The sequence below is a fragment of the Rhyacophila brunnea genome, unplaced genomic scaffold (genome assembly GCF_057557595.1).
Source record: "Rhyacophila brunnea isolate RB1 unplaced genomic scaffold, BYU_Rbru_1.0 scaffold_22, whole genome shotgun sequence".
NCBI lineage: Eukaryota > Metazoa > Arthropoda > Insecta > Trichoptera > Rhyacophilidae > Rhyacophila > Rhyacophila brunnea.
In genome coordinates, this window is record NW_028232882.1 from 4,112,547 (window position 1) to 4,138,149 (window position 25,603).

A 25,603-nucleotide genomic window follows, 5' to 3' on the forward strand; every position below is an offset into this window, starting at 1 on the left:
ATATATGATTTAATTTATTAAGTTAGTATGTAGTAAGTACTTGACGGTAAAAAAATCGTTCGGTAAATTCACCTGAATTTAAAGTTTAAATATGATTTGTGTATAATATGTAAACTAATCATTTAGTTTTACAATGAACTCTATCTATCTGTATTCTGTTAAATACTAGGTACCACATTTTGAAGAAATTCAGTTTACCTGTAATTTTAAAAGGTTGTGAAGGTAATCAAAAAAAAATACAATTATAAATTTTGAATCAAAAACGCATTACTGAATATCATGCAAATATCATATTATATTATTATCAGCTGGAGTTGATTCATTGATATCTGAAGACGAAGGAGCTAAGCCTTCCACTCTAATCGGTTCGTAGCTCTTCGCTGCTATGTATATCAACTGAACATTAAAGTTCGTCTGCTGGGTTTGTCTGTAGTTTTTTAGTGCCCCTTGGATACCATTGTATGACGATATTTGTCCAGCAGTTGTCCGAGCGATATGTCCAACCCTTGCCATTTCATCTGCTTAACGACCTCTATCACAATGTGCACTCTTATCTGCATTATTATCCATTAATTTAGTTTGGTATGTCCGTTTTAGCTTTTTTTTACATATTATTGTAATATGTGAATTAGAGAAATAAGTTTTTTATGTCTTTACGCGTTATGTCCAACATTCATCTTTCCATTCCACGTTAGGCAAGTCATATTTATTGGATTTATTGAACTTTATATTTTCAAGATGCCTATATGGATTATAAAATATCAGATACCGTTGAAAATATGCATGTTTTAGATATTGTTTTAGAATAGAAATTGATCAAAAAAATTAAATGAATAAATCAAAAAAATATATTTTTATCGAAGTTTATTAAAAGTACGAGTATATTGCTGTTAGAATTTTATCTAAGTTGAATGTTAATTTGAACGTCTCGCATAAAAGCTTGGTCCAATTATAATTGTAGAAGTTTAAAATGCTTACCTATAGACATATAGGTACTTATATAAATAATTAAATATTTTAATTATGATTTAAATAAATATTTGTGGATAAGTTTAATTTTCGATCCTTCTACTTAAACTCGGCGCAAAGTATATTTTAATGTGGTGTTTACTTATTAAGTTTTAAGTTTGACTTTTAGACAATTTCAAAAGCTCACAATCAAAGAAATCACGATAAAATATTGTTGATTTAGTTTATGACGTAGTTAAGTTGGTAAAATAATTGCTATAACTTATAATAATTTATTCGAATAAGTACTAACTAACAGTGATGTCCCGTTGAGGTAGGCAGGCGGTGTTTTCGATAAGGGCGGGACATTATAGGGGCGACAAATTAAGGTGACAGACCAGTGTTATCATGCATAATACCATATCCGGAAATTTGTACGTAAACAGTTCACTGCAGGACACTTATTCGTGCGCTGCAGTACGTGAAACACGAGATCGTGTAACATTTAATCAAATGACGAGTTCTTCGTTGAAAATTTCATCGTGGAGTATATTTGTACGTTTGCTACTACGTGAAGATGTCTTTACTAGATTAGGTTAGGTTAGGTAAGGGTTAATCTAATTGAAACAGTACTATTTGCAAAATATAGCCGCATTTTGTAAGATACGTACAAATGTATTCCACGGTGAAATGTTCAACGAAGAACTCGTCATTTGATAAAATGTTATACGAACTCATGTTTCACGTACTGCGGCGCACGAATAAGTGTCACACGATAAACTACATACGTACAACTTACGTGTAACCGCATAATGCAGAGAAGGAGTTGTGCATACAACTACATAAAGTGATACGTCAATACTACGAGGGTGGGTCAATAATTCCTTAGAAAAAAGCATTAAAACAGGTTTTATTTTTGTATTTTTTTTTTATTTCTCAACATTATTTCCTTGGAGCTCAATACACTTGGTAAGACGTTTCTCAATTTTTTTAAAACCGTCAGAAAAATAAGTTTTCGGAAGGTCCTCAAAATAAGCATTTGTCCGATCGATGACTTCTTCATTTGAAAAAAAACGTTGTCCACTTAGCCATTTATTTAAGTTTGGGAAAAGGAAAAAGTCACTGGGGGCTAAATCTGGCGAATACGGTGGGTGGTCGACCAATTCGAACTTCAATTCTTCAATTTTAGCCATTGATCGTAAACATGTGTGAACACGGGCATTGTCCTGATGAAAGAGGATTTTTTTCCTGTTTAAGTGAGGCCGTTTTTCTTCAATTTTGTTTTTTAGCTGCTCCAATAAAGATGCATAATAATCCCCTGTTATTGTTTTTCCTTTTTCCAAATAGTCAACGAAAATAATTTCATGTGCATCCCAAAATACAGTAGCCATAACCTTACCAGCTGATTTTACGGTTTTCGCCTTCTTTGGACATGGTTCGCCTTTCGCAATCCACTGCTTTGACTGTTCTTTCGTCTCGGGAGTATAGTGGTGTATCCATGTTTTATCTACAGTCACAAAGCGACGAAAAAATTCATCCGGATTGCGTTGCATGAGCGACAACAGGGCTTTAGAGGCCACCACCCTATTGCGGTTATTGTCGACTGTGAGCAAACGCGGCACCCATCTTGCAGAAATATTTTTCATGCCCAATTTGTCATGTAAACTAGAAATGACGCTACCTTTTGAGATCCCTGTAACCTCAATTATCTCACTCAACTTTAATCTTCGGTCACTTAACACCATATCGTGGATTTTATTGATCATTTCTGGTGTAGTCACCTCTACAAGACGTCCTGAGGGTGGTTCATCCTTTGTTGATGTACGACCACGTTTAAATTCATTTAACCAGTTATAAATAGTTGCAAGTGAAGGAGCAGATATGCCGTGAACTAAATCCAACTCATTTTTTATTTCCTTTGCTGTTAACCCTTTTATATTAAAATGTTTAATAACAACTCTAAACTCAATTTTCTCCATTTTCCATTTTTCCATTTTCCACAAGCAATTTTTTTTTTAAATGTACGAGAAACACACAACAACCCGACCAATCTGATTGAAACTTCGCAGCATACTGAATCGGTAGTGCCGCTGCATGAAAACAAACCGCTTGCAGTACTAGTCGCGCCACCTGTCGGCTTTTCTAAGGACTTATTGACCCACCCTCGTATCATAATTATTTAGTCTATAATCCAGCTCGTATAGTAGAATTCATTAGTTTAACTATGAATGTTCCAGTTGAGTAGAGTTTTCAGCCATTATCAATACGTGTTCTCATTCTTGATCATGTAAGATGCTGATGAAAGGGGACGTTGATCACAGTCCCCAAATAGCTCTGTCAATGTCTAGGTACTTAATATACCAATAGTTTAGGTATGTTATAGGAGATCAGAAAAATAGTGGATACTTTTTCAGTCATATTAATTATTATTTATTTACGTTGTCGTCACCACAATACTAACAATATATTTTTTTAAATTGTTTTGTAGGTCCCCTTCTGAATACTGGATTCCACTTCAACGTCGGAAACTGGCCAGGTCACGTGGAGACGGCTGGATCCAGGAATGGGACGTGTGACTGGCTCTTGACTTCTCAATCTCTGCAGAGGTCTGGAGACACTGAAGGGATCTTCTTATCAGTGGCACATTGGTACCCTCCGCATACATCGTGTACTTACCTCATGCAAGGACTGCCGAACCAAATTGTGAGGCTGTATTTCCCAAGGTAATACTACTGATTTAGCCGTACTTTATACTATCCTATACCTACACATTTTTTTTTATTTAACTACCATATCATCAAAATCTACAAAGAGCATATCTTATTCAAACGAGACCTTATAAAAGGCGACCAGAATATATGTAACATTATGCAATATTACATTATATATCGATTCCTTAATCTGCGAACCAGCTAACTGCACTTTTGACCAAACATGAGATTTTGATGACATTTTGTTATTACGTATGTTTTATATGCATGCACAAAATTTCAAACTCCTAAACTTATAAATAAATGCGTTATCGTTCTTCACACAAAATAGCCAACTGCAGGTTGTATGTCCAATGTCATAAATGGAACGACTCCCTTCTGTATATATAATTTTTTTTATATTATATAAATATACACCCACGGTGGCCGCGCGGCTTAAGCGTTGGATCATCATGCCGTGGGTCTCAGGTTCGAATCCTGGGTCTGGCAAGTACACATATTGTTTTTCAATTTGTGTGTGAGTCAGGAGGGTATGGACCTAATAGGTTGACCAAGTAACTGACATCCATTTCTCGTAAAAAACAAAATCTGTTAATACAAACCTCCACCCTGTGGAGGCCCATGGGAAAAAAATATAAAAGAGAAGCTAAAATAGTGTATTAAGTCATAGTGCAGCTTATTTAAAAAATAATAATAATCCAAGTGTATCTTTGGAATTGTCAAATTCCACTCGATAGTTTTATTATTAAGTTATTTTTCTTTCCTGAACAATTTGACCGAGTGGAGTTAGACGGCTTGCAGATTATGCAGTCCATATTATCCATATTGGTTTTCAGCAGTGGCCAGCCAATAACTTTCATTCACGAAGTATTTCGTGATAATATATCGTAAAATAGAGCATACACATTGCCACGTTTGAGATAGCATAATTTTGTATCGTGAGCAACCTATAATTATTATAATTTATGGTACTACAACTCTTAGCAGGTCTTTGCCTCCTTCAAAAACTTTCTCTTTCCTAGACGGTTCAGCGCCGAAACTCTCCAGTTGCTTTGACTAAGAATTATTAACACTCCCGTTGCCATGAAGAACTCGCACTTTATTTAGGTCCTTAAATCATAGATACCCCATTTATTATTATATACAGAAAAATCTACTTTTAGCTATTTGTAGATAAAATGCTTATACGTAAAAATAAAAATGCACAAGTAGCTTAATTCAATGTTTTCTATATAAAATTAATCAATTCCGAAAGTCTGATCGATATTTTGATTAGACAGTGATAGTGCTATGTAAAAAGATATACGTTAGAGAAACCCACATAATAGTTTTGTAAAGTGAGACACTATTATGATGCTTCGGATGAATTAGCCACCCCCACTCTCCGTGAAATGACAGCGTATGTTGGTTGTTCTATTTAAAACAGATTGAGACACGCCGTGGTTTGGTTATGACGTACATTTATCGATGTCCGATTATTATATACGATTATAAGATAATTGCATTTAATATACACATAATAAAATGTTAAACGATGACTAAACAGTATTTAAAAACATACTTTACCTTTTGAAGCAATCAATTAGCTTTTAAAATGCCCTAAAATGCCAATTTTCTATCGGTCCACTGAGTAGACAGCATGGGAACGCGCGTAATTTTTTTACCATGGTAAGGGAAAGGTTAAATAAATCTCCTGTGGCGCAGTCCAGGCATCTCAGTTTCGTCCATATTGACATCTTTTTCTAAATTCTATGCACGTTGCCAATCTAGTGTAGTATCTGCAATAATTTAATATGCCACATGATATTTTTCCCCCGAAGTGTGTACAGCTCCAAATTTTACCTTGACCTTCAAATGCCATAAACTATCGTTTTAAAGATATCCATATTATTTCTCTCACCCTGTTTGTCGAGTACCCAGAATTTTGATCCATACATTAATACTGAGAACAGGAGAGTTTTACAAAAAGTTCTTTTGTGGTTTTTTTTGAGCTGCAGCAAACATGGGACTTCGGATAAATTAAAGTAAGCCAAAAATAATAACAGTTCTCCACAGTGCAACAAACTACCGAAATTCGCTTTTGTATTCTGTCACATTCTCTTATATCTTATAGTGTGTGACTTTGATGTCGTATATAGATGACTGCTAAGTCATAATTAAAGTAATATTTCAATACGATAATGTTCAACATTTTTTTTCTGCAGACAAATCTTATGTAGTGCTAGTTCTAGTTTAGTCAAAATGATTCGGGGCGGGGAATGAAAAAATCTAATAAAAGCTTTTATAATAATTTCTTGAATAAAGGCTTTAAATTCAATGTCTAGACAGATTATTATTTAAGGCGTCTTTGCCGGACGTCAACGTGACGTGTCGTGTCTTAATAAAAAGTTTTCGTACACTCGCAGAATAATATAACACGAAAAAAATAATATAATATCTCCAACGAATAAGTATCCCATTTTCTTTCGCCGGTCTCCAAATTTATGCTCTGAAATTAATATAATCAAGAAATTCAAAGCAAATATTAAATTTTATTCAAAAATCTGATTATTTAATCTGTTTACTTTGAATATAAAACTCAAAAGTATTTTGTATAAATTAGCATTCTATACCAGATTTTAGCGATAACCATGTTTAAGCCTTGTAAGAAAAAAAGGTGGGTATCAGTAGTTACCTACCTAAAAAATATTATCGCGTTATATCCGAAGGAAAAGTTTTAATGCTTTTTTTAAGTATTAGCATAATATTCAGTGAATGTTTAGTTTTGTGACGTGTAGATAGATTTATTATAGGGTGGGTATATTATCTGGGTCCTGCATCAGTTGAAGTACGGCCTTGTGGTGGAGAGGTTGCAGAAGAAATTTTTGTGACTCTTTTACTTTCGGCTGTATGGATATTATCCGTGGCTCTTCTTCTTCTTCTTCGAGGCGCTACAGCTCAAGTTGAGCCCTGGCCTCCTCCACCGCCGTCTTTCAGCCGGAACGGTCCTCCGCACGTCTTTTCCAGTTCATGATTTTTAGCAGCTGGTTGGCATCTTTTGTAATGTTGTCACCCCATCGTGTGCGTGGCTTTCCCACTGGCCTTTTCCCCCTTGGGTTTCCTTCGAGAACCTTCTTCGGTATCCGTGACTCAGGCATGCGTTGGTCATGGCCTGCCCAGTTTAGCCTCTGGAGTTTTATGAAGGTGGAGAGTTTTGAATCTTGGTATAAGTGGCATAGTTCCGTGTTGTACCTAATTCTCCACTCCCCATCATCATTCATGGGTCCGTATATCCGCCTCAAGATCTTTCTCTCAAAGCAGTCCACCATTTCAGCTGCTTTCATATTTAGCGTCCATCAGCCCGATTTCCTAACTATCGTCTCGTGTGGCACCAGACGACATGACGTAGTTGTGACGTCAGCCAATACGCGCTCGAGCGGGCGGCATGTATTGGCTGACGTTACAATTACGTCATGTCGTCTGGTGCCACACGAGACGATAGTTAGGAAATCGGGCCCCATCCTGACTCGCACCCATATGCAACGACTGTGCGTATGACGGTTTTATAGAGCCGGGTCTTAGTTTTTCTGCAATTTCTAGCAATGAGAAGTACGATTTATTTGCAGCGGTTATTCCGGCTTTTATTTCTTCCATTATCCGTGGCTCTATCCAACTGAATTTCTTTTAAGTATACTTACGTTCTGTAGCATCATGTATACACCAGTAGCACGTAAGACGATTTTGTATGGCACGCGTTTGAAGATAAAAAAAAACAAATAATAATTATAAGAAATGACAGACGCATTGTATAAAAATAGCAGAAAAATAATCTTCAAGAATAAGCATTACGTTGAATTTAAATATGTAATTGCATAGCTTGGTTCTTATATTTTATCGCACTAACCTCATCAGGCGGCGGGGAATGCCGCGCCGAAAACCTCTAATTTTGATCGACTTACAATGCTCGAGACCACTGTAGCGAGAGAAATGCCTCATCTGATCGGAGCAATTTTCTGGTTTCAATTTATTTGTAAATAACTAAACTAATTAATATCTACATTAACAAACAGTTTCTTTTCTACCCACAACAAAATGACCAAATAATAAACAAAAGCTTGGTGAAGCTAGTAGTAGTAGTTCTTGCAGACAGTTTCAAAATTGGTGAACTGAAATGTATGGCGTAATTTAAAAAAGTGATAAAGCTATATTATGTTTACTATGATGGTCTGTGAGTGGTATCTAGAACTCATGTTGTATTTAGAATTCTCAAAAACTATTTTTTCCCATAAAATACTGCTCGGCACGTCAGACAGTCGAAAAATAATATTAGGAAATTTCGGCACGCGTACGTAAAAAGGTTCACCAACCTTGGTCTATAATAACCTCTGTAATCTATAATAATGATTTCAAACCTGACCTTATATTATTAAGCCCAAAACGAAGTATTGCATGTGTACCTACACCACGTAATGCAGACACTATGTACCAGTGGCGAAGACTCCATACTAGGCGATTATGTAAAGCCCACCTTCTTAAGAAAAATATTTTTTAATTGCATATTGACATATTTATATACTTAATCACTTCATTATTTTATGTTATATAAAAATAATTTATTTTGCCAACGAGAGATGTGTGGCTACATTTCAAAATCAGCCAAGTCCACATTTAGGTATTTTTGACTTTTTTGTGAATTGCTGAAGAACTATTGCTTTCTAACATTTCTGCATTATCAGAATGTGGAATTTATTAATTTTAAATATTCTATACTCGAAATAATATAAACTTTCATCCTTGTGACTGTGTATTTGAGAAAACAAAAAGCTGTTTTTCTCCTATTCATCTATTATGGACACAGATGACGTATATGTAGGAATGTATTACAGTATTACACAGTTTACAAAACAATCTGCAAAGGTATTAAAAAATATACCACAGCGCGCCGAAAATAAATAATAAACGCCGCGACGTCTCGACGTAAATAAATTTCCGATTATGTGTGAAATAATTCTGAATTTTTTTCGTATGGACTTCACGTCTCGTAACCTAAGCAAGTCTGCTGATTTGTACGAAATAAGGTAAGCTCCTATCGCAAATCCTAAAACATTCGCGCATAATATTGTTGTCACGACTGCGCACTTTGTCCAAAATCATTAATAATTAGATAATTAAAAAAAAAATTTTCAACGGCGTTTAATCGAATATTAATAAATAAGTATAGATTGTTTTTATAAATAAAAATAAATTTTATCTAATGATTTTTGATGGGTATACATGTTTTGAAAAATACGCAATTTAAACACATCGCTCTTTTTTATGTCGTTAATGAGTTTTTGAAGTTTCATTGAATTAGTGTATCGTTGTCATTTACTAGTGTATACCTATTCATTAGTTGTAAATATCGTACTATTCTCGTAAGTATACCTGACAAGTGTGCTCTTTTTATCAGATCTCCACAGCCTACCTCTTTCCAAAAGTCACCCTTCGCCACTGCTATGTACGGTGGGTACAAGAGAGAAACTTTAAAAGTAGTATATGTAGTATAATGTGAAATGGTGTATTGTGGAAGTAAAAAAAAAAACGAAATAATTAGATACTTAGTACTTTTGAATAGCGTCACAAACACACTCAATAACTAATTTATATTTATCCGATGTTATGTTATGGTTTTGACTATTCTCTCGTTAAGTGCCTAACTTCCTTCCGAGTTTCAGACTCAAGAGTCAAAATACATTCAACCATTTTTTGCTGAAAGTATGTGTATGGCACGAACCATTTTTCCATTTGCGAAATATTTACATTGTATTTTGAAGTGGGTTCGCAGTCCATCCTACCAATATTATTATTACATACCCACATACGATTATGATTTTAGCGTATATCATTGAAAAACCTTTTCAGCCCTTGAGTCAAGAGACGAAACCCTTTTTTATCACCCCATTAGTGACTGTACAAAGCGGAGCGTAGCGTTGAATGAACGCTACTTTTACAACCGCTGTCATGTACTATGATTGATTTACTTACTTTGATCATCAAGTCAAAAAAATATTTTGATTATTTATTCCTGTAGCGAAAACAAAATAATAAAACAATTTGGTAGATATATGTACGGCGCTTTTATTTAATAATGAAATAAAACCAAATGTTGAAAAAAAATTAAAAGTATTACTTATTATAATTTGCAACGTAACTTAATACAAGATGTCAATCGTTGGAAAAAAATCATTACACGTGGTAATTAATTAATAGACCACATACAATAAAATAGATGTATGACAGATAATAATTAAATAATAAGTGTAGCTATATAATTATAATATTATTCTAATAGTAACTAGGTGCCGCAATAAAATTGACCATGCTTTCTTAGACATCACATCAAATAAGTAGTGTAATTTTACAACGTTTTTATTAGCTCGTATTTTTATTTGTCTGGTGGTTGTTTATCCAGTACAAATCTTGCAATCGATTTTTAACTAACTTTCCAACTAGCTAGACAGTTTAAACTTTTAGAATATATCAGAACACGATGTTAATGCATTCTTTTGATACTTTTAGCCATCTTTAAGTAGATTTGAATTCATTTTCAGTTAATTCTGTTTTGTATGAAAAGTTATTTCGGAAGAAATCCGTAATCCAATACACTATTATTGGTTGCCAGGGACTGGGGTCATAGCAACTAAATTATTAATATATACGTGCGTTACTATGGAAATCAATATGAAATGTCAAAATGACATTTCAGTATTATTTCTATCAAGTACAATTTTTTTTGATCGTTTAAGCTAGTCAAGTCAAGTTTATATGATTCAACAGAAAATTTAAAAACGTGGTAAGTATATAAAAAGTTCTTTTTATCTTGTAATTATTATATTATGTACTTACATATTTATCGACTAGACCCCTAAGTGAAATAAGTATAATAATGTTCTTAATATTAATTGAAATGATCTTCACTTGTTTTTAATATATTTTTAATCTGGGAGATTAATAATTTATACATTTGCTTCAAATTTAGCTGCATGTCTGTATAAAGAGATTGTATTGAAAATTTAATAAGTATACTAATTAAAACCTTTCCCCAGCGGAGTAACGCAACGGATCTGTCAGAAAATTTAAAAGAGGCCTCCAAAGAGCTAAAACAAGAGTTATTATATTATATCAAAATTTAGAAAAAAATATTTCTTTCAATTAAGGGGATTTATCACAAACTAAGATGTGAAATATTACCCAAATCATAACAAAACTCCAACATTTATAATTTAGAAAATAAAATATAGATTGTGACTTATTATCGTAGGGAGCCTCTAAATCAGTCAGTGTATCGGGCATATCCGTCACTAAACGCCCAACTGCGTTTTCATCCTTTTGAGTAACACAATTGAAAATCTGATACGTTAAATAGGTAAAATTTTTACACAATCAACAAGCTACAATAATATTGACTTATGGTATCAAGGCCTGAACAAAAACGATGCACAAGTGCGAGTGAGAAAGTATTCGGCACCCTTATAATCTCTGCGACACGCGCTTGAGTAAGATAAAAGGTTTACAGATGTTTTAGTAATTTTTAGTAAATTGTACGTAACCGAATTTTTTTTATTTTTTTTTAAACGGTACATGTTCAAACACGCGCGTCAATATCATTTTACTCCCTACTTTAATTATAGTTTGTCAATTTATGGCTACGGCCGTATGCTGTAGCTTAACTACTGGGGAATGACAAAAGAAATGGCTTATTTCAAAAAAACACTACCTTATTCTTAGGTCAATAATTATTATAAAGCAATCATTATTCATAAGATGTTTATCACACTTGAATAATCAAAGACATAGCTTATAATGAGTATCTTTAAAATTATCTTCAAATGTGTTAATCTTGCCGGTTTTTTGAATAATAAAATGCCTAATTCTTATCAAATTTGGGATCACAGAGATTATCAATATAATTTTTTATCGTGAATATTTTACAAAAATTATCTCGTAATAAATTATACTAATGGTTTTATAAATGCGGTTAAAAATTAATAAATGTAAAAAATCTTAACACCACTGTACAGTTATGTACCGAAATATGACTATATTCTAAAACATTAGAGCGAGAGGTTTAAAAGAATACTATTTTATGTAACAAAAATACTTAATACAGTCATCAAATGTTTAAAATAACTATATTGGATAATAAGGCTTTAAAATTATATAAATAGATTATCTACAACGTTTAAGGAGTGTCCAGGATCATGGTTTGAAAATACAATACAAACTCAATTTTGACCTATGACGAGCACGTGGGCCGTTAACTAAGCGTCGATAACCTGCTAGCGCGTCTTACTAAAATTGATATTTTTTGTATTAAACATCAAGTCAGTGGTAAATATTTTTAGTTAATTAAGTAGAAAAGATGGTTATGTGTGCTGTATTAAAATGTGGTAGCCGTACTGATAAGCAAGAAGATGGTATTACGTTTCATAGGTAAGTTTATACATGTTCGTGATAATTTATTTGTAAATAATTATATATTTTAATATCAAGTGACCGTGTTTCTTTAAAATAACTTGAATTATGGATATTTTTATCTAATGGTTGCATTTTGACCGCTTAAAAATACTATATAACGTAAAAAAATAGAGAAATATATTTTAATTCTGGGCGTCTAGTGCGAGCACTTTAGGCGAGCACTAGCGAAATGTTCTTTGATCTCGAACATTTATAATATACAAATGCGTTCGCTCGCCTACAAACCAAACGCACGGCGCGCAGCTTCATTTAGCAATGCAATGGGTGGCGTCTAGATGTATCTATAGTCTAAGTATGGTATAAATAATTATAAAATCCTCCCTCTTTTCAATGTCTTGTATATTCTGTATTATCTTTTTTCTTGTTTTTCCAATATGGCAATTTTGTCCCATTTAATGTTGTAGTATTAATACTAGATACCGCCTGAAAATATTTGACAATATTCCCTTAGTAATATTTACCTACCTATTCTACATAAACTGTATTTTATTTTAATTAATACAATGTCTTTCAACGAAAAATAAAATTGACAGTTAGCGCCACTGAGGAAAACATATTTATCTCCCCACACACATTACATTAGATCAGCATTTTCAATTTTAAGAATATAATATTGTTATATTAAGAGAAATGAATGTGACCGACTTTCTCAACCTATTAGATCAAAACACACATTCAAAAAAGAACATTTAAATTTGCCTGCTCTGGGACCCACTACATTATAAGCTGATAGTATGTCATAGATGTGTTAACTTAAGTTGAGGCGAAGCAATACTCACACAGACGCATTGTTTACAAACAGAAAATCAATCATCGCTGTAGGATTGGTTTGTTGAATAGACCAAATGTCAAATGTTCAGGAGACGAAAAACAAATTGCATTATCCTATATTTAAATACGTGGAAGTATTTAAATCGTTGTTTTTACAGCATATGAATTATGTATTCATTACAATGTAATTTAAGGAAAATGATGGTTCTGGTCCATTTAGATACAAAAAAATCAATATGCATTAAAAGGTAAATTTCAACAAAAACGGATATTCGACAAACCATAGCGATCCTATAGTGACGGTATGTTGTCCTCTTTTCGCTATAAGTACAATAAGTAGGTGTAAGCAAGACAAACGGCTATTTCTCGTAGACGTCGTACAATGCCCATTGCCTCAGAAATGCATCGATACACACAATCTTTCATAATATCTGTTTTTTTTGCTAGGCTATGTTAATTTGCTATTTTAATTTTATATTGCTTGCCTCAACTCTGGCTGAGAGACCTGTACCGCTCGGTTATTTATTATTATGCGTCCAGAAAGAAAGAGAAAACCATTATCGCACTGCTTCACCGCTTCGCTCCACCATGTGCGGACACTTATGTATCCTTTTAAAATACGACCTTTCAAAAAACGCGGCATCATATCCTTTTCTAGAGGGATAAGTTTTTCATATATTTGATGTCATATTATGCTCCATAAAAATGTTTGTAAACGGGAAATGATAGTCAAAGAGAAGACTTTGAAAAGGCAATCAGTTTTTTCTCGTAATAATAATACAACTTTCAAAGATGTATGAATTTTGAGTGGATTCTTGTTGACATCCTTATGTTCGGAAAATATAGTTGATTAAATCTGACATGGAAACTATAATGAAGATATATTGTTTGACTTCGTACAAAAAAAATGTATGAAAAATTTTATTTCTGCAAATAAGTAGTGAAACACACATAAATCACAAAATATACATAAATATACAGTGCGTAACAATCTTTTCTATTGGAAACAAAAAGATTGATAATATAATGCTGATTTTAATGAATATAATATCATGTTCATGTTGTATTTAGAGTAAAAGATTGAGACAATAAAAAATGTACAATATTCCCCAATTTGTTATTTGAACGGTAAATCAAAGGGCGACAGTAAATTTTCTGACTGAGTGCGGCTCTACTGAACTGTCTCAGATAGCAGATAATAGGGCAAAGATTGTTCTGATAGTCGCTGACCTCAGAAAGGGAACGGTTTATATTAAATTTGTAGCAGTCAATAATTTTATTATTTATGGCCTTGTCAGCATTATTTCGACAATGTAAGAATTAGCAAAGCATTTAATTATCGTATAATCGTCCCATCTACAGTCATCATATTCTACACGTGTGACATTCTTTAATAGGGTTTTAATGCCTCGGCCTAGGTCATTGAAACGCTCGAAGTTGCAATAATGCAGAGGCCAGCGGATTTCCCAATCGCAAACGATATCAACAATGACTCTCGTAATTTACCAAATAGTCATGTAGTTTGTATACATAGCGCGTTATAGTTGATAGTATAATCTCAGTATCAACATTAAGCTTAGTCAGTTCAGTAGTCATAGTATCAATATTAATATAAGTCTGATCAGTAATTTTCGTGTCAGATCTCAGTGTCTGTATCACTACGCACAACATCTCATCCACTGAGCCTCGGACCTTGGAATAGTATCATAACTAATGTAACAAAACTCTTGTAACATAATTTTTGTACCAATTGTTTACGCTGCAATAAAAAATCGCTCCTCCATTCATTGGTGCAACGCCAATCCGATTTGGACTCATTTCAACTCCTGGTCACCTCCTAAAGCGGTCTCATTCCTTTACAAGGAGACCCGCTAAACATTTATTACTATAATCAATCGCGTTCCACCACTGGAAGAAGGCATCTTTATTCTTTTCTTCTCGTTGCCTTTTTCAACCACGCACTTAAGGTCATTGGGTTCACTTTCTCAACAAAAACATGTATTTTATAAAGTTTCACCATTTAAAGAAGCAGAACAGAAGCGTGCAGTACTACGTACAAAGTTTCAAAGAAATATTTTTTTACTACTTAACACGCTCGGTACCGCAAACGAAACCCGAATCTGTTGTTACTTTATTACTGTCCTCTGGTAACGATGTCTCGTCTTCTCCGGCTCCGAGGCGTAATGTGATGCTGGATTTGCCCGTCAGATTATCTGGAGATATATCTAGACATACCTTACAGACGATTCTAGCAACACAGAAGAAGGCATACTCGTCAAGGGTATGTAAGGAATGTACCAAGATGAAGAAGAGAGGCGAGACTCGGTACACATGTAAAGAGTGTAATGTTTCTCTGCACAAAGTAGGTTGTTGGCAAAAAATATTACACTATTCGAAATTATTTAACTGTTTTCTATTGTTTTTGCAAGTTTCATTTAAATATTCCCATAAATAACCCAATAAACTAAGATTACATTATTTACTATAAATAACCAATTTCACTCAAATTTGTCCGGGAATAGGGTTAGATTTATAAAAACCTGCCTGGCTGAAAGTGTTAATAACTACCTTTAATAGTGTATGGAAAATACACATTGTTGTTGAGAGAGAGGAACATATGAACCCAACGACCTTAATACATTGGACGCAAAAGACGTGCCTAGCGCGTAACGATTAGGTGGTCATTCGATATAATTAGCATGTTATTTAAATGTGGTAATTAACTAGTCAGCAATCAATGTGTTTAATGTTAATTTGATTTTTTAATTAATTAATTTTAATTTAGTGAATTTAATTTTATGTTTATCATAATTATTAAATTATGATACGTATACGTACCATTGGATAATACTATGATTTATCCATCAATTACCTGATATTCGAATGACGTGGAAAACCTTTGACCACTTTATTGTATTGTATTCACCCTCTTTACCTGTTCCCATTTATTGTTGTGATTCTAGAATATATTCACAATATATTTGAGTACCTTGGTATCAAAGTGGGATAAACGCCACCTCCCACTAAATTCATGTTTTAATTGATTATGGTAGTGCAAGTGATGCTCTTTTCAAAAAATCCACCAAAAGTATCAAAAAACGGTGGTTTTCATAGAGATTTTTGAGTTTAAAGTTGGTATATTATATGAAAAACGGACACTTTTCACACATGTTTGTAAGTCTCCTGTAAAATTTTGTAAATGGCTCATGTCCCACTTTGATACTAAGCTACTCATTTCACTTGCCTTATAATTAAAATAACAATATTTTATACTTTTAGGTTAGAATAATATCAATGTAATTGTAATTTTTACTCTTTTTTCACAGTTTCCGAATAAACCGTATCGAGTCGCCTATTCAGCCATTTGACGGGGACTGCGGTGAAAGTCTGACGCTGTACGACGCTTCGTGGCCAGATGACTCGAAGATCATTAAGACATTCTGCGACACCTTCTCCAAAGCGATGGAAAAACATGACTTCGTCTCCACGGGAAGTTCGCTGTTCGTGAGGTTTGAGAGCAAGACAGGCAGTTATAGCGGGTGAGAAACTAATAAAACACATTCGTATTTTATGACAATTTTTTTGACAAGGTTTTAAATGTGTGAGTGTCCTACGAAAATGGTCCATACTTTATAGACGTGCAATAGTGTGTGTAATACACCAATATTATAAATGAGCGTCAATGCATAAACCGAGAGCAGTTTTCAGTATTCGACGTATTCTTGACACGTGTTTAAATTAATAAGTATTCATCCTTACTCGAGATCGGTTGCTTGCTTTTCCTTACCCGTAAGGTATTTCAGTTCCCATTATTTTTGAGTTCCCTGGTAGATCAGTTCCAGTTTTGATACTGGATATTATTAGATCACGGTCCATTTGAAGTTGGGACGTACTTGTGATATAATGTTAATTTATATGAGCATATCGCACATGTATTAGAAAAGAGACTTAACTCAAAATTTGCAATTATTCAGGAGAGACATTAAAATTTTTATTCGATCTTTGATTCTCTGTATTTTAAAAACAATGAGACAAAAATAAAAATAAACCACTTCACGTTTTCAAAATATTTCTCACATATGTGTACTGGAAAAGCGACGCAACTAAAAAAATGACACTGTTCAAAATTCACACAACGTCAAATATGGCCCAGTGGAAAAGTGACACTTGTGAAATCTAGGGATAAAAAATAAAACAAATTACTTTCACATATACGCACATGTAGATGGCGCTAGCGAGGTTCCAGTGGTGGTGATAACTGAAAATCGACAAATTTTGAGTTAGGTCTCTTTTCTAATACATGTGCGATATATTATTTTAACTATTTAATTACATATGTATGTACTCTTCATCGATAGTCTATTGAATAATGATGTTTCTTCCTAGATCGTCACTCTATTACTGGGCTCACTACGACTTCTTCAATAACACCCGGTACGGCGAGCCGGTAGTCGGCACGCGTTGCGATGAAGTACTGGCTTCTTGGAGGACTCCCAGAGGATTGCTCAGGAGCCCTGCCAACACGCTGGTTTACAAGCGACCAGGTCGCGACGTCAGCTGCTTATACAGATTTGTCACCGACAAGCGACTCTTTGCCAGGGTTATACTCAACATCGTCAATGTAAACTTTAAAGTAAGTTTTTTTATATTTTTAAAACTTTACTGTTATTTATTTAACATGCATATTAAAAATAAACACCAGCTCAGATATGATATGTTTATCTTATAGATAAAAAGTCATATTTATTAATAAATAGTCAAAAAATATAGATATAACTTTATACCTAATCGCGACCCGAGAACTACAGGGTTCTAAGTGGACAACTGCATCAAAAAAGTTATGGGCTGTTGAAGTTTTGAACGCTTGTATTTTGTTAATTCTGAATGTTTTCAATTATTTTTTTAATTGAATATATCAATGATGGTACTGCTATGGTGTAACTATCAATAAAACCACGGTAAAACTAGTTTTTAATTGTTAATTTCATATATCATAAATTCACTTAGAACTTTGTCCACCTGAAACTCAAACAATTTTGAAATAAAATAAAAAAAAAAAAAAATTTTGTAGGTAAAAATGTATTTGTAGTATAATATCTAAAAGCAAAAAATAAAACATTTTTTTCAAGAACTAGCGGCTTCAAATTGATGCCGATTGTCCAAAATCATTTGGTCAACAGCGGCGTCAAATTGGCGCCAATTGTCTCGAATGGGTTTAGAAATCTCATTAGGGTTACGTATCTAAAATGTTCACCGCAATTCGATAGTTTTGGATTTATTTTATTTAATGTACCTAAATATTATTTCATGTTATGTAATACAACTTTTATGCTCTTCAACAGGAACATCCTTACGCATCAATTCCATGCCAAAACTGCTACGAAGACCGTGCTGATAAGTTAGTGATTTGGGAACCCCTCCCAGCGACAGCTCAGAACATGACTGCGGGACGTACGCCTACTCCTCTTCATGCCGTTATGCAGAAAGGTGCTGGGTCATGTATTTGCACCAAACATGCACCACTTATTTCTGCCAACAAGCCTTTCCAGGTCATATCTTCAAGTGAGCAGCTAAACCTTCAGTTGATTGTTGACAGTGCTCATGCCGCTTCATCTTATTTTAAGCATCAGGCACCGCTATTTGAAGCAAGTTATGAATTTATCCATGGACCTCTTTGTGGTCCAGCTACCATTGAAGCAACCGCTGATGGTGAGATACTCTTCCCTTTCATTGAAGCTCTTGGTTATACTGACCCACCAAAAGATATTCGTTGCATTTGGGATCTTAGAATTAATAGAGATAGAGATCTCTGGATTCATTTCGATAAGATCAAGTTTGCGTCGAGAAGTTGTGATGATGGAAAGATAGACATCTATCTTCCGGGTCAATTGGACCCGTATATTTCAATTTGCGGAGAAAATGTGTCATTAGCGAAGGAATTACCAATTTTATCTGCAAGTGAGCTCGGAATGGAGTCAATGGATGATTCTACGGTTGTAAATCATGAAGATACACGAGCTATAAGAATTCAGTTCTCAAGTTCTACTTCACCAACAAGAGCGGCGTTTAAATTAGCATGGACAGAATTATTCCATTTGCCAAGAAATTCTGATGGAACCCTTCAAACATCGAGACTTGTTGAAGGAGGTTCTATAGATGCAAAATATAATGTTGAATTTGGTACAGATAAACGAGTTATAGAAGTCTGTGATTTTCTGTGTCCAGGAGAAAATGGTCTCTGTATTCCAGCAAGACTCGTATGTAATGGTGTAGTAAATTGTCCAAATTCTACTGCTGATCAAAAAGATAAAAACGTTTATAGTTACACAAAAGCCAGTAAAGAGGCAAGGCTTTTGTATATTGAAGAGAATTTGAAAAAGATTGGCTATACTGGAGAATTGTCTGGAAAAATGTTGGAATTATTGAGTGACGAGTCTCCAGAGATTTGTAATAGCAGAAGAGAAAGTGTTGTCGCAATGAATTGGATGGGAATAGGTCTGGGGGCATTTGGAGGACTTATTTTAGGTATAGCTTGCTTGATAGTATTGTGCAAAATGTGCTGCCATAAAAGGTCAACCAATGAAACGGACGTGAGCTACTGACACGAGGCTAAATTCCAGTCGGGACCTCCCTGCCACGTTAGTTCTACATCTACGTACAATAGAGAGTACAGTAGGGAAAATAGTGCAACCGCGTATGACTGGAGTCTGCATTGACATCAGATACAACTGGAGACGTCCATGTTTACGAAAAAGTACTAAGTGTTATTTTGGATTATTCCCAATAAGGAATATTCCATTCCAATACGATGTGTGAACAAACTGAAAAAGACTATGAAGACATTTATTGAATTTGTAAATCGACTCGAGGGTCTTTTTACAATATGTGCCTGTTAATAATTGTTAATAATATTATAATAATTGTATGATAAACATGATAATAATATTACTTCGTTTTTAAATGTGTCATATTAATCAAATTGAAGAAACATACTGAAGGATTCTACACACCCAAGGCAAATTCGCGATGGAAAATCGTCTTTATTCACTCTTATGGAGATACCGTGTTTATTAAATCCGGAATCAAAAATAACGTTGTACGTATCTCTAGTATATTGTGTTTTTTCAATGTAATCATTCTTGATCAACAATTTCTTTTCTGCCAATTCATATTTTTTGATTTTTACTATGGACAATAATTAATGTCTCATTGTAAATGCTTCTTTTCTATTAGTCATTTCTTAACTGTGTTTTTTAATAATATCAAAGAAATATACATTGATAATTAAAACTGTAGAATACTTACATTTTTTATAATATTATATTCTTTGTCAACATTATCGAAATAAGTACCTAGTATGTAGGTACAAAAAAATATAATTTCAGTTACCTATATGTAAAACAATATATATTTTCTAACGGAAAACGTATATCTATCGTGAACATTAACTTACTTATAGACACTGACAGTTTTCATAAAAAACCTCCAAATGAAAGTAGATTTGTTAGCAGAATACATCAAATACATAAACGAGGAATTGTTCCAATATGCACCATTATTTCAATAATTATGTAAAATAGTTTGGTACTCGTCGTCCAATGCGTGAGGCCCTGGCTTCCACTTAGTTGCTCAGTTTTCTTGTGATTGTTTCACTACTACTCCACTGCGTACAATATGCATTGTTTTTATTGATACTCGTACGTTAACATAATCTGATAAAAATGCTGGATGATCATTTTTAATCATCTTCGTATACCGAAGTAATAAATTTGTGCATATCCACATGTATATGAGTAGGATCGTTTACGAAGATCCCTTTGAGTTTCAAATGCAGTGTCCACTAGTAAGTAAATTGTCAATGGTGTGTATAATATTTTAAATAATACTTAATACGAAATGAAGACGTAAGCGATTTTTAATAAAACTGTACTGTTTGTTTAGACAATATAAAATTGATAATGATCCAAGTTTCTTTATTGTGTTGCTATCTCAAAAAAAAAATGCTAATATTATTATGTTCCTTTTACACTAACTACATAAGTGTAGCTACATATAATTTGTATAATTCATATTAATTCTATTGGTAAGCTAAATTTGAGCATAATTTATCTGGTACTCGCAACTATTATTAGTGATTTTGTTTGAATATTCAATTTTACTAGTGAAGAATATCTTGAACCAAAAAAAACATTGAAGATTTTTTTGTAATCTATTGAAACTTTACTACAAAATTAAAAACATATCTTGAGGTAAGCTTTGGAGATTTTTATTTCAATCTGTGTTACCTTGTGATTGTCTTTTCCCTTAATGATCTTACTCGTGTAGAGGCTGGATGGGATAAATAATGCCTAAATATAAATAAAATTAACTACAGGAATAAACACACACAGCACTAGAGGTGGGAAAACTGGTCGATTTTGAAGACTAAGTATACTTACTACCAGTATAAAAAAATACTTGGTATCTAAACTTGTTCCAAAATACTTACTAGTATTTGAAATATCAGCTTTAATAGAATCGTTAAAAATACGTCGGTTTTTTGAAATGTCCCATTTTCGAGACAGGTACAGCTGGAACTGTGGCGCTAGTCACTCATGTTTCAGTAGTTATCCATTTATACAATCACAAATTACAATTATAACACTAAAAAATCGAGAAACTTGACGTGACAAAACCAGATAAACGCGTAGTCAGTTAGCGTTATCAGAACTCCGTTATTCCGGCTTGCGACTGACGTCAATTCGATGTAAATGTCTTACTCAACTAAGACTAAAATAAAACCCGTCGCATACTAAACATACGCGAGTAGCGACGCCGAAGCGATGATTTCATACGTGGCAAGACTACGAACTAGCTAGCGGTCGGCGAGATCTCATACCATGCGTCGAACTCCTGGACTCGATAAAGTTTCATACTCAACTGAAACCAAAAACTCTGAAACCTAAAACCCTAAAGCGAACTCAAAAGTATCCTATAAAACGAACACGTGACCATTTCTGTCCTTCACTATACCAACTTTACAACAGAGGAGAAAGGGAGAACAATGACAGTTGAGTATAATATCACGGCTAGACATACGTGTATCATGATATCTCGCTCGCGCGCATTTAATATCAATAGCGCTGAATAGCGAGTCACGGCGCAGATATTATAGAATGCGTTCGAATTCGAACATCTAATACGTTTCAAGTTTCTTGAAACAAGTTTATTGGGCAACACATACTTAGTATGGGTAGTTTCATCCGAAACTTAAGTACACAAACTTGTGACAGTATTTCCAACTCACCTCTACACAGCACCACAAGATTGGCATCGTGAGACCTTCAATACACTACGCCAGCGGATTCTTATCAGCTTGGTATATAAGTACTAGAAGGAAGAAGTAGTGATACGTGTTGCTTCTACATGGACAAACATTTAAATGACTTTTTACAAGATACTTATTTAGTAACAAACATCGCATTCTAGTTTTGTTTTAGTAATATATAAAATTCAATTTCAAATTTATTTAAGTATTAATGTAACATGATACTAACAGGAGTTACATGCCACGGTGCACTGAGAGCCTATCTAAACAAATTTAATTTACATTGAAGGACTATAACAGCTGTCTATGTAAATTGTGCAGCATGTCATCAACGACTGCCTAATATTATAAAAAGGCTCTCGGAACTCTGTGTAGACAAAATAATTATGAAATCGAAATAAAAATGCCTCACGAAATACTAAACAACAAAATAAGACAAGAAAACTAGACAAAATATCTACTTATAACCATTGAGAAAATTTAAAAAAAAATGGAGGACACACCTTATTTACAACCGATTGTACCTAAAACTGTAATTGAGAAAATTCATAATAACTATTATTTCAAACACATATACAATAATATGTAAATAAATCTATGTAATTAATTATCTATTTGAAACACCTTGTACGAAAAAACAAGTGTGTTGTTCGAAATAAGATAATAAAATATGTATATTGTATAATACCTATATAGATATAACATAAGGCAAATATTACAAAGTAAACATTCAAGGCGTTCACAACGTACCAATTTTAAAAAGCGTAATCAGAAAAATACATACAAAATTATAAATTCAAGATGCTCACAACATGACACCAAAAACAAGGAAAATAGATAAATACAATTAATTTCACGGCATAAACAATAAACAGTGAAATAATAGATATACATTTTATAAAAATTAAAAAAATAATATGGTTTTGGGGAATGAAGCTGATGAAAATTAATTAGGATCTGAAAAAATACACCAGTCTGTTAATGTTTAGAAAACTCTGACAAATGTATAAAATAATGAACAACCACCTCAAACAACAAATAAAAAGTAGGACGCCAATTTATTTTTTTCTGTAAAAACAATTCTGATTGCTCAACTGTCAACGTGGAGAATATATTTTTGTTCAATAATAAACTGCAAAGTCAATAATTATACATACAAAAACAATTCAAACTTTTTATCAAAAACACATGAACTCAAAACAAAATTGATATATAATATTACCTAAATAATATTTTTTACCAATAAAAATGTAATGAAACACGTTTTATCATTTTAATGTCAAAAAGTCTTTTTTCACTAACGATAAAATCACAAGTGTTTGGGTAAAATACCAATACCTGTGAAAAAATAGTCTAATCTGACATTATAAAAAGGAATGTTTCCGCCCGGGATCGAACCGGGGACCTTGTGCGTGTGAAGCACACGTGATAACCGCTACACTACGGAAACAGCTGATCGTCGTGATAAAAAGTACGTATTTTTATTTAGTTTTATTATCGTCTCATACTTAACGACGTTTCACATGGAATATTAAAAAGTGTTTAAAAATAAATTTATCGAGATAACGGTAATTGACAATAATAAAATTACTATAAAGAAAAAAATATTTAATTCCAAATACATTACATAGTGGTATGTAGTTCTTTATTTTAACAACTGATGTTATCTATAGTCCAGACCAACATAATAATCTCGTTAAAAAATAATCAAAGTAGGTAGGTATAGCAACAGTTTACAAACATTGGAAGAAATACATTTGAAATGTTTTTTTAATACAAATAGTAATGTAATAAATATTTTTTGTACCTATTCCGTCACAAGTGCCAGCAAGTGTAGTAATAAAGAACGTGACTCAATTGATTTGTCACAAGATTTAATAATTACAAGATAAAAAGAACTTTTTATAGGTATATTTACAACGTTTTTCTGTTGAATCATATTATAAACTTGACTTGACTAGCTTAAACGATCAAAAAATTTGTACTTGATAGAAATAATACTGAAATATCATTTTGACACGTATATATTAATAATTTAGTTGCTAGGACCCCCTAGCAACCAATAATGGTATCGAAATAACTTTTCATACAAAACAAAATTAACTAAAAATGAATTCTATTCTACTTAAAGATGGCTTAAGTATTAAAAAAAATGCGTTGGCATCGTGTTATGATATATTCCAAAAGTTTTAAATGTCTAGCTAGTCGGGAAGTTAGTTAAAAATCGATTGCAAGATTTGTACCAGACAAAGAACCACCGGACAAATAAGAATACGAGCTAAGAAAAACGTTGTAAAAAGGGACCTCAAACATACGATAAAATAGATTTTTATTATTAAAAATTAAAAAAAAAAACTTTTATTTTTGAGCATCGTTCACTCGTAGTAGAGCGAGATATTTTCAGGTCCCATTAAACAAAATATTACCTCATCATCATCATCATCAGCCTGAATCTATCCACTGCTGGATGAAGGCCTCTTCAAGTTGCTTCCACTTCTCTCGGTCCTGTGCATTGCGTTGCCACGTACTTCCGCAGAACTTTATCATTTCATCGATCCAGCGGCCTCTAGGTCTACCTTGTGGACGTTTTGTACTTCTTGGATACCACTGGATGACTAGATTTGTCCAACGATTGTCTCTTCTTCGAGCTATGTGTCCAGCCCATCTCCATTTAAGGCTTTTAATAAACTCTATTACATCGCAAACCCTTGTCTGCTTCCTTATCCACTCATTCCTCTTTTTGTCCTTTCGCGTTATGCCCAGCATGCACCTCTCCATACCACGTTGTGCTACTCTAAGTTTCTGGATCTCTCTTTTACTTAGGGTCCATGTTTCACACGCATATGTCATCACGGGAAGCACACACTGGTTGAACACTTTGCGCTTTAGGCACAGTGGAAGGTCACTTTTGAAGACATTATTCAGGCGGCCAAAAGCACTCCAGCCTAGCTTTACTCTGCGAACAATTTCATCAAATATACATCCATCTATAGATACTTGTTGTCCCAGATAGATGTAGCTTTTCACCTGTTCGAGCTGAGTGCCATTGATGAGGATCTCTTTTTGGCCTGCAAAGCAGTTGAACATGACTTTCGTCTTTGTTACATTTATTTTCAAACCTACTTTGTTGCTTACTTCAGCGAGTTCCTGCATTCTGCTTTGGAGGTCTTCTGAGTCTTGCGAGAAAATTACTATGTCATCGGCAAAGCGCAGATGACTCAGGTATTCTCCATTTATGGGGATCCCTTTGTCATTCCAGTCAAGTTGCCTGAATAAGTCTTCAAGGGTAGCTGTAAATAGTTTAGGTGAGATTGTATCACCTTGTCGGACTCCTTTGCTGATAGGAAATCTGCGCGATGGTTTATGGAGA

At 33.6% G+C, this 25,603-nt stretch overlaps 1 protein-coding gene and 1 non-coding gene across 2 annotated transcripts in view; one reads left to right on the plus strand and one right to left on the minus strand.

Annotated features, from left to right (window-relative positions):
- Positions 1-20,203, plus strand: part of LOC147069950 (cubilin) — a 138,292-nt gene extending 118,089 nt beyond the window's left edge. Inside the window, exons 7-10 of the mRNA XM_085949551.1 lie at positions 3,437-3,671; positions 16,253-16,465; positions 17,313-17,559; positions 18,269-20,203. Of these exons, the coding sequence (XP_085805677.1) occupies positions 3,437-3,671; positions 16,253-16,465; positions 17,313-17,559; positions 18,269-19,528 (1,955 nt within the window). The 3' untranslated portion in view covers positions 19,529-20,203. The remainder of the gene's footprint in view (positions 1-3,436; positions 3,672-16,252; positions 16,466-17,312; positions 17,560-18,268) is intronic.
- A 3,407-nt stretch (positions 20,204-23,610) lies between these two features.
- TRNAV-CAC (transfer RNA valine (anticodon CAC)) lies at positions 23,611-23,683 on the minus strand. The gene has a single exon. It is a non-coding gene; the product is annotated as a tRNA-Val (tRNA).
- Positions 23,684-25,603: the final 1,920 nt, after the last annotated feature.